At 32.5% G+C, this 9,318-nt stretch overlaps 1 protein-coding gene across 2 annotated transcripts; it reads left to right on the top strand.

Moving 5' to 3' along the window:
* The first annotated feature begins 972 nt into the window (after window positions 1-972).
* On the top strand, window positions 973-4,671 carry LOC112741650 (nudix hydrolase 25). 2 transcript variants are annotated; one of them, XM_025790700.3, is made up of 6 exons: window positions 973-1,273; window positions 2,272-2,322; window positions 2,755-2,847; window positions 3,167-3,261; window positions 3,884-3,995; window positions 4,089-4,671. In XM_025790700.3, exons 1-6 carry the CDS (start codon window positions 1,208-1,210, stop codon window positions 4,191-4,193), a joined length of 522 nt encoding a protein of 173 aa, XP_025646485.1. In that variant the 5' UTR covers window positions 973-1,207; the 3' UTR covers window positions 4,194-4,671. The 2 variants fall into 2 exon arrangements, with proteins under 2 accessions (XP_025646485.1, XP_072069930.1); XM_072213829.1 differs by having other exon boundaries at window positions 975-1,273; window positions 3,884-3,999; window positions 4,093-4,671.
* The last annotated feature ends 4,647 nt before the right edge of the window (window positions 4,672-9,318 follow it).

The following is a 9,318-nucleotide window of genomic DNA, read 5'->3' on the forward strand; positions in this document are numbered from 1 at the left end:
AGTAAAAAATGTTATTTAATTTTCTTTTAACTAAATGTCTAAAATTTGATAACGGGGAAATCGAAGTATTTAGAAAGGGCTAGAGCGGATATCTATGTTTAGGAACACTGATTTTGTGTATTAGTTCTCCTAGATTCTTTTAGTTATAATTAACCGTGTGTTAAATTATCAAAGACATCGTTTTTAATCTTATTTTATCATATTTAATTTATTAAGTGCGTTAATAATAATTTTTTGTGTATATTTAATATTAGCCATTATTTTATGTAATTAGCTTTAAAAAAAAGTATATTTAACAAGGTTCTGCTTTTTGTATAACAAACAATATACTATATATAATTCATGTATTTTTAAGGTTTTATATATTATATCTTATATTTTATATTTTAATTTGGTCACTAAAAAAACCAGAATATTGAAACATTATTCATTCAAAATAAATTTTTTAAAACTCAAACACTTTAATATTCAGCTTTTTTTGTTAATAGATTTTAATAAAGAACTAACAATAATAATATCCTAATTAATTTATTAATAAATATTTTTTTATGAATGAACTTATCTTTTTGATGATCATGAATGAACTTATTATAGTATTAAAAAACTATAATACTTTCTTAAAGTTAAACTCTTAATACTTTAGTATTTTATGAGCTAGAAGTTAAAACAATTTTTTTTCCTAATTTGACTCTCAAAATTGTGTAAATATGTGAAGTGGGGGAGGCGGAGTGCGCAGGATAAGAATCGCAAATAAAAAAAAAATTGAAAAAGTGTAGAGCTAGCAACTTTATTAAATTTTGACCATTATGTAATTAGCAAAAAAAAATAAGCTATTAAATAAAATTTCACATCAATCTCACATCATTAAAATTATTATTAATAACTATTTGATAACTACAGATGACAAAAACTATTGGCCCTCTAGCGCTTCTAAAAAAAAATTAAAAACTCAACTCCACAAATTCTGTCCTCGAGAGTCAGCGCTTCCCACTCAAAAACACACACACCACTTTCTCTTTTTCTCTCTCTCTCTCTCTCTTTCTCTTTCTCTTTCCTTTTTCCTCTGCCTTTTGGATTCGGGAACTCATATTCTGACACCTCCAACAACAAGAAGTTATCATCTCTCTCTCTCTCTCTGTAGTCTGTACAGTGTGTTATTATCATCCGAATCCATCAACCTCACCACCTTCATCTCCCATATCCAATAATGGAGGATCTTCCACAAGGTTATCGTCCCAACGTTGGAGTCTGTCTCATCAACTCCCATAATCAGGTCCTCATCTGTCATCTCCCACTTCACTCCTTTTTTCTTTAACAATTCATGATAAATGCAGTGTTTTCTTATTTCCCTACCTTATTTTTAGTATTTGATTTTTTATTTTGGTGTTTTAGATATTCTGGTTTTTAAGTCTTATATTCAGCTGGAATTTTTTTCTTCTTATTTTTAGTTTATTGGATGTTCACTTGTTGTAATTTTTTTTTTCTTATAAGGAAAATTCTGATGCTATTTTGTGTATTATGCCTCACTCGTAAAGCATTCTTATATATCAATACTGTCTCAAATCCGAAACTTAGATATGTTCGCCGACAAAAATAAATATGCAACACAAGCGGGAATTTTTTTTATATTTTTTATTTTTCTTAGGCGTGCAGCATATTTGTCGTTTAGATATGGAAAATTTGGCTAACATTTTATTTTATTTTAATTTAATTCACTCCCTTGCTACTTTGTCATAATTGATTGGTATTTTGGACCACTGATTCAAAAGAAGGGAAAAAATGCAATAATTTAATGAACTATACTGAGATCTCTGTTCTGTTTTGCAATTCGTTCAGACTTTTGGTGATTGTGACGTGTGGTATTTATCTAAGGTTATTTGAGCTTAACCGAAATGTTGCAGAATAACCGTCTGATAGCTTAGATTTGAGATTATATGCTATGATTTTTAGTTTGAATTTGTGTGTATAATTTAGAAATTTTATGAGTATGTTCTACAATTTTCAGTGTGCAAGTTTTTGAATTGGAGAAAAAGTATTGTTCTAAAGTATAATCATATTTTGCTCTGTGTGAGCAACATGACTAACAATTATCTCAAATGAATGGACTGAGAGTGTCTCTTTTGGTGGTTGATGGCGTTGCGGGAAGCTATAGGGATTTTATGTTTTTACGAAATTCTTGTTGTTTCCTTTGTTGCTCCACATTAGTGTGTTGAGCTTATGTTGTTTCAAAAAAAAATGACTAACAATTATCCCACTTTTTTTTTCAATCAGATATTCGTAGCTTCAAGATTGAATGTTCCAGGAGCATGGCAAATGCCTCAGGTGAATTTACAAGTTCACTTTACGTGCTCAATTGTTTTGCCATTTTCCTCCTTTTCTTAGCATAAGTTTGAATTATTTACAAAGAATAAAGCCAAAAATTTAGATCAAGGAATTATATGGAAGGGATCCATTTGTTATGTTCACTGATTGAGTGTTAGAATTATTTATTTGTTTTTTAATTTTTGTCTTTCCTGCGAGATATCTACTTTGAAGTTAGAGATACATCAACAGTAAAGGCTTGTTCAGAGTGCAGAAGCTGAATTAATTTTGATGCCTGTTATATTATTAATTGTGCATTGTTCCAAGTCATTGCAGAAAAATGGATATATTAATTTTGTTGCCTGTTATATTATAGTTATTTCCTAGGTCTAGTATAGTATTAAAAGTTTCAGCTAAATCGATTGCTCGTCTCTTTGGGATCTTAAATATCAGGGGGGAATTGAAGACGGTGAAGAGCCCAAATTGGCTGCCATTAGGGAGCTTCGAGAAGAAACTGGAATAGCTTCTGCTGAGATAATTGCTGAGGTTTGTGCAGAACATCATTAATTTTGTTCCTGAAGTGAAAACTGCAAATGTGTATGCTTACATTCTAAGCTCTACAAAAGAGTGATATACTGATAAGTTACAAGATTCAGATGTATGTAAATTATGAACAATTTTATCATTTTGCATAAAAGAAACCAAGCTCAGAGAAGTAAGAAACTGGGGCAATGTTAATCATATTTAACAGAAGGATTTTACATCTTTGTAGATACATTATTTCAGAACTCTTGATCATATCTGAGAGATGAGTGGATGTTAATCTTTTCATACATTAGACTGAGCTTGCGCTTTACATTTTCAGGTTCCGAAATGGTTGACTTATGATTTCCCTCCTCCTGTGAAGACTAAAGTCAACCGTCTCTGGGGTGGTGAATGGCATGGACAGGCACAAAAATGGTGTGTACTTGTGTGTTGATGCGTTTCTATCTACTTATTGAAGTTTGTTTATTTGTGTATATAAAATACATTTCTATATGCTACTTTGATGCATTCAAGTTTGGTAATTTGGTATAAAAAGTGTTTGGGAGACAATAGAAATCAGCCTAAATCAGTCCAAAAGTACTTTATTTTGTAATTATTAGTTACCGCTGAAATAAATGAGTAATATTAGATGTGATTATATATATTACAGGTATGAAATTATAAATGTTAACTAAGTTAACTTTGAATTATTATCTCTCTAGTATTACCGATTCGGTATCTATCTAGAGAAGACATTGTAATACACAATAGACAGATAAGGTTACCCATGGTAATCAATTTGTCAAATTATGATTTAGACTAAGCTATTAAAGAAAGAGGTTTGTTATTGTTGCTAGTTTTGTTCACTTATGAGAAGCCTTGGTATTATAAATATGGACATAACTTCTATTTGCTATAATGCATTTTTCTTCATTATTCATTTTGTGAGTTCAATTTCAAACTAATTAGCATGGGTCTTTTCTCATTGATGCTTATTACTTTTGAGAAAGCACACCAAAATTATGCTTCTTCTAACCTTGAAATGAACATTTGATAGGTTTCTCATGCAACTAAGAGATGATGATATTGAAGTCAACTTAGCTACCGGGGAAGCAGACCCGGAATTTGCAGAGTGGAAATGGGCAAGCCCTGAAGAAGTGATCGAGGAGGCTAGTTTCCTTTTTTTTTTTTTTGAAATGAAATAGTGAGAATTTATTATCTCTCTCTCCAAGGATCTAATTTTTCTGCTAAATGATTAACAGGCAGTAGACTACAAGAGACCAACCTATGAAGAAGTTATGAGAACCTTCAAGCCTTACTTCCAAGGGAGTGCAATATCTGCCAAGTGCAAATCGGCAAAATGGTGAACGTTATGGATTCAAAATGTAGTTCAATCCATTTTCTTCACTAATTTTCACTTACTACTGAGTTTGGAATACCACTGCCACTATTTGTAAATGGATGCTAGGTAGAAAGCTGCTCATTAGGTGCTACTACTTTTTGTAATAATAAAGATAAATAGATGTATAAGGTGTATGTGGCTATGTGCAAAAAATTTACCTAGTTTTCTTTATTGAGAAGTTGATTGTGGTTTGTGGATGTGTATAGAAGTGTCAACTAAGTGGGAGGGGAAGCATATATGGTGCTGCAGAATAGATGAACAATATGGTTAGTGAATGTTAAAGCGTTTTTTGGGAGCCTTTGTTTTGTAAGACTGACTGCAGCTATTTGCTACTGAAAGAGATAATAGTTCTGCTAGATAACATTTGGCCAAAATTGGGAGCCAGATGAAATTAATGAAACTAGGAAAATTCTGTGGTGCCATGAGAGGCTCTCAGTTCTTGAGATTTGGTTTGGAATTTATCAAATGGTATTTTCAAAGTTTGTTATTGTTTTTTGCCAGGCTGGGAATATCCTGTCAAGTATTTTTGGATAATTAGAATAGATTAGTCATAGGCTAATAAATAATTACGATGGACCTCTATAATGAAATTTTTTTTTTTTAAATTTGGCTAGGTAAATTATAACGACTGAGTTTTTTTTATGACGCATGATTTTTCTTTCTATGATGCATATAATACTGATACGGTATACAACACAATACAGAATAAATAGATATATAAATTTTAATTTCTTATAAGATATCGGGATACAATATAATATTTAGACCTATAAATTTTAATTTCTTATAAGATATCGGGATACAATATAATATTTAGACCTAGTTAGAGTAAATAGTTTAATTAAGTTCTTTTTAAAAAAAAAAATAAACAATAAATATTTATATTAAAAATAGTATATAAATAAGTTATTTTGTGTTTACTTTTTTAGTCTTAAAAGGGTTTATTTTAGAAAAGTGATAAAAAAAAATTTATTATAAGAGAAGTTTTTTTTAACTTCTCTATAAATACCTAAATAGTTTTTTAAAATGTTACAATTTGGTTTTAAAAATTGTACCAAATATTAATTCTATAACTTTTCATAAGTTAAAAGTTAAAAAAAGTTACTTATGGAGTGGATATAGAAGTTTGGTTCTTATTTTTTCTTCTCATTTTACCTCTACTACTATAATCTCTATAACAATATATAAAGCGGATATGAGAATTTAGTATCTAATTTTTTATCATTTTACTCTTATTATTATAATCTAAAATGGTGCAGTTACTCATATTATACAAAATTCACATTCCGTATTAGTTAAGACTAATTTGTATATAAATATTTATGTATATATTTTTAAGACTCTAATTTTTTTATTTTAAAAGTGTTGGATATTTTTTTATTTAATTTATGTTGTAAATAGTATTATTTTATTTTATTTAATACCTAATAAATTTAGATTCTATTTTTTTTTATTCTTTTCGATATAGTTGAATTAACATAATATTATTGTATGATTGATAATTTTAATTTTTATTGTAATAACTGTTGGGTTTTTTCTCTCCTTTGTGAGACCCAAACCCAACATTTTGAGGGTGTCTCTTGGTATCCATTGTGCCACAACCTTATTCAGATTTTTGGGGTCAATTTGAGAAAAAGAGAATAGCCACCAAAAGAGAGAGAAGAGGGAAAAACAGAATTCCCGTTTTTTTTGTAAAGTAGCAAATTTCAAATGACAGTTTTTCATTTGTTCACCGTTGGATCGGCTTGAAATTTGAACTGCGTGTTCCTCTCATCTTGTTCTTCATTCTGGTCGGTGAAAATGTTGATTGGAGGTTTACAGTAGGAGAAATTGGCTTCGCAAGAGAGAAATTAGGTTTCCCATTTTTACACAGAGCAGCAATCTTTGAACGACAGTTTCTCATTCTTTCACCGTTGGATCGATGTGAAATTTGAACTGTAGATTCTTCACATTTTGTTCTTCATTCTAGACTGTGGAGATTTTAATTGGAGGTCTACAGAGGGAGAAATTGGCTTCGACAACAGCTCTGTTTTTTGGGTATATTTCATCTTCTTGCTTTTCATTTGTAAGCTTTGGTAATTTGATGTTTTGGCTGGTTATATGCACGTTTTTGTGCTTTGTTTGAGACTCTCTTGTACCTCATTTGATTATAGTGGAGTTATTTCATTGGTCTGGACGACCCGTGGTTTTTACCTCTCACATTGAGGGGGTTTTCCACATTAAAATCTCGGTGTGTTCTTGTTATTGCTTTACTTGCTATATCTGCTTGTTATAGTTGCTGATATATTGTATTGTGAGTACTTCCATAATGTTCTTGTGTTGTACATTTGTGTCGTTTCCACTGCTAGGCTCTTTCATACTCAGAGCTTGTTGGTATTTTTCTGGACTTGTGATTTTGTGAACAATGGAAGCTAATACTAATACTAGTAGGATGATCACTCTTAATGGTCCTAATTATGATTTGTGGAAGTCAAACATGGAAGATTTGCTTTATGTCAAGAATTTTCATCAACTAATTTTTGGTACAGAGAAGCCTAATGATAAATCTGATGATGTGACTCTGTTGCATAGACAAGTCTATGGATATATTAGGCAGTGGGTTGACGATAATGTGTTGAACCATATTATTGGAGAGACACATGCTCGGACCCTTTGGATTAAGCTTGAACAGTTGTATGCTCGAAAAACTGGGAGTAATAAGATGTTTTTGATCAAGCAGTTGTTGGCTTTGAAGTATACAGATGGGACATCAATGACAGATCACTTGAATAACTTCCAAGGAATTATGAATCAGTTATCTTCCATGGGTATCAAGTTTGATGAAGAGGTTCAAAGATTTTTACTTCTTGGCTCCTTACCAAACTAGTGGGAAATTCTCAGAATGTCATTGTCCAATTTTGCTCCTGATGGTGTAATTTCTATGGATCTTGCCAAGAGCAGTGTTTTGAATGAAGAGATGAGAAGAAAGTCACAAGGTACATCGACTACACATTCAGATGTTCTTGTTTCTGAGTCTAGGGGAGAAACAAAAGTCGAGGTCCTAAAAGTAGAGATCAAAGCAAAAGCAAGACTCGAGGAAAGTATAAGAATATTGAGTGTCATCATTGTGGTCAAAAGGGACATGTGAAGAAATTTTGTTGGCAGCTAAAGAAGGAGAAAGCTAAGGCAAGTAAAGGCAAGAGCACAAATAAAGATGATGGTAGCAATGAAGACAAGGTTAATGTAACTCATGATGATTTTCTTCTTGTTGAGGAGTTTGAATATGTTAACCTTGTTGATAATAGCACTAGTTGGGTGATTGATAGTGGTGCTTCTATTCATGTTACATCTAGGAGGGATTTGTTTACATCTTATACTTCTGGTGATTTTGGTGATGTGAAAATGGCTCATCAAGGTGTTGCAAAATGTGCCGGTATTGGACAAGTTTGCTTAGAAACCTACAACGGTACTAAGTTGACTTTGAAGCGTGTGAAGCATGTTCCAGATATTCGGTTGAACTTACTTTCTGTTGGTAAGTTGTGTGATGAAGACTTGGATAGCTCATTTTCTCGTGATAGCTGGAAGCTCACCAAGGGTTCCGTGGTTGTTGCTAGAGGTACTCGACACTCTACTCTTTATTTAACTCAAGCAAAGATTGTGAAAGATGTTATTAATGCTGCTGAGTTTGTTGATAAAACTGATTTATGGCATAAGAGATTATGTCATATGAGTGAGAAAGGCATGAATATGTTATCCAAGAGGAATCTTTTATCTGGTTGCAAGGTTTCTTTGCAAAAGTGCAACCATTGCTTTGCTGGAAAACAAAACAGGATTTCTTTCAAGAGCCATCCACCTTCAAGGAAGCCGGAGATACTTGACTTGGTGCATTCTGATGTATGTGGGCCGATGAAGACAAGAACACTTGGAGGGTCTATTTATTTTATAACCTTTATTGATGATCATTCTAGGAAATTATGGGTTTACACTTTGAAGACCAAAGATCAAGTTTTGAATGTATTTAAGCAATTTCAAGCTTCTGTTGAAAGAGAAACTGGGAAGAAGTTGAAATGTATTTGTACTGACAATGGTGGTGAGTACTCAGGTCCATTTGATGCTTATTGTAAAGAGCATGGTATAAGACATCAGAAGACTCCTCCAAAGACTCCTCAATTGAATGGCTTGGCTGAAAGGATGAACAGAACATTGGTTGAAAGAGTTAGGTGCTTATTGTCACAGTCTGGATTGGCAAAATCCTTTTGGGGTGAAGCTTTGAGCACCGTTGTTCATGTCTTGAATTGGACACCATGTGTTCCCTTGCAATTTGAAGTGCCAGAGAAGGTATGGTCAAGTAAAGATGTTTCTTATGATCATTTAAGAGTCTTTGGATGTAAAGCTTTTGTTCATATTCCCAAAGATGAGAGATCTAAACTTGATGTAAAGACTAGGCAGTGTATTTTTATTGGCTATGGCATGGATGAGTTTGGTTACAAGTTTTATGATCCTGTTAGCAAGAAGGTGATTCGGAGTAGAGATAATATCTTTGTTGAAAACCAAACACTGAAGGATGTTGATAATGCAGAGAAGCCAATGGTTCAGTCTAGTGATGATTTTTCTGACTTTGATATTACTCCTTCTATGCCTATGGTGGAAGCTGGTAGAGTTGAAGTTCAAAATAATGAGCATGATACAAGTGCAGGTGAAGATGGAACAGTTGATCCGATACTTGATGAAGTTGGTGATGATGATCAAGATGAAGAACCAGCTTTGGAAATTCCTGCAAATGCACTCAGAAGGTCTACAAGAGAGAGGAAGTCTTCGTCAAAGTATTCTCCACATGAGTTTGTTTTGTTGACTGATGGGGGAGAACCTGAATGCTTTGGAGAGGCTGTTGAAGATGAAAGCAAAGCTCAATGGCTCGAAGTTATGCAAGAAGAAATGAAGTCCTTACTTGAGAATGATACCTATGATTTGTTGAAGCTACCGAAGGGTATGCGAGTTTTGAAGAACAAATGGGTATTAAGAATCAAGAATGAAGAACACAATTCTAAGCCTCGATATAAGGCTAGATTGGTTGTTAGAGGTTTTAGCCAGAGAAAAGGTGTTGATTATGA

Source organism: Arachis hypogaea, chromosome 14 (genome assembly GCF_003086295.3).
Source record: "Arachis hypogaea cultivar Tifrunner chromosome 14, arahy.Tifrunner.gnm2.J5K5, whole genome shotgun sequence".
Classification (NCBI taxonomy): domain Eukaryota; kingdom Viridiplantae; phylum Streptophyta; class Magnoliopsida; order Fabales; family Fabaceae; genus Arachis; species Arachis hypogaea.

Coding starts and splice junctions, on each gene's coding strand:
- LOC112741650 (XM_025790700.3), top strand. CDS start 1,208: ATGGAGGATCTTCCACAAGGTTATCGTCCCAACGTTGGAGTCTGTCTC. Junction 2,323..2,754: donor GAGCATGGCAAATGCCTCAG/GTGAATTTACAA, acceptor CTTAAATATCAG/GGGGGAATTGAAGACGGTGA. Junction 3,996..4,088: donor CTGAAGAAGTGATCGAGGAG/GCTAGTTTCCTT, acceptor AATGATTAACAG/GCAGTAGACTACAAGAGACC.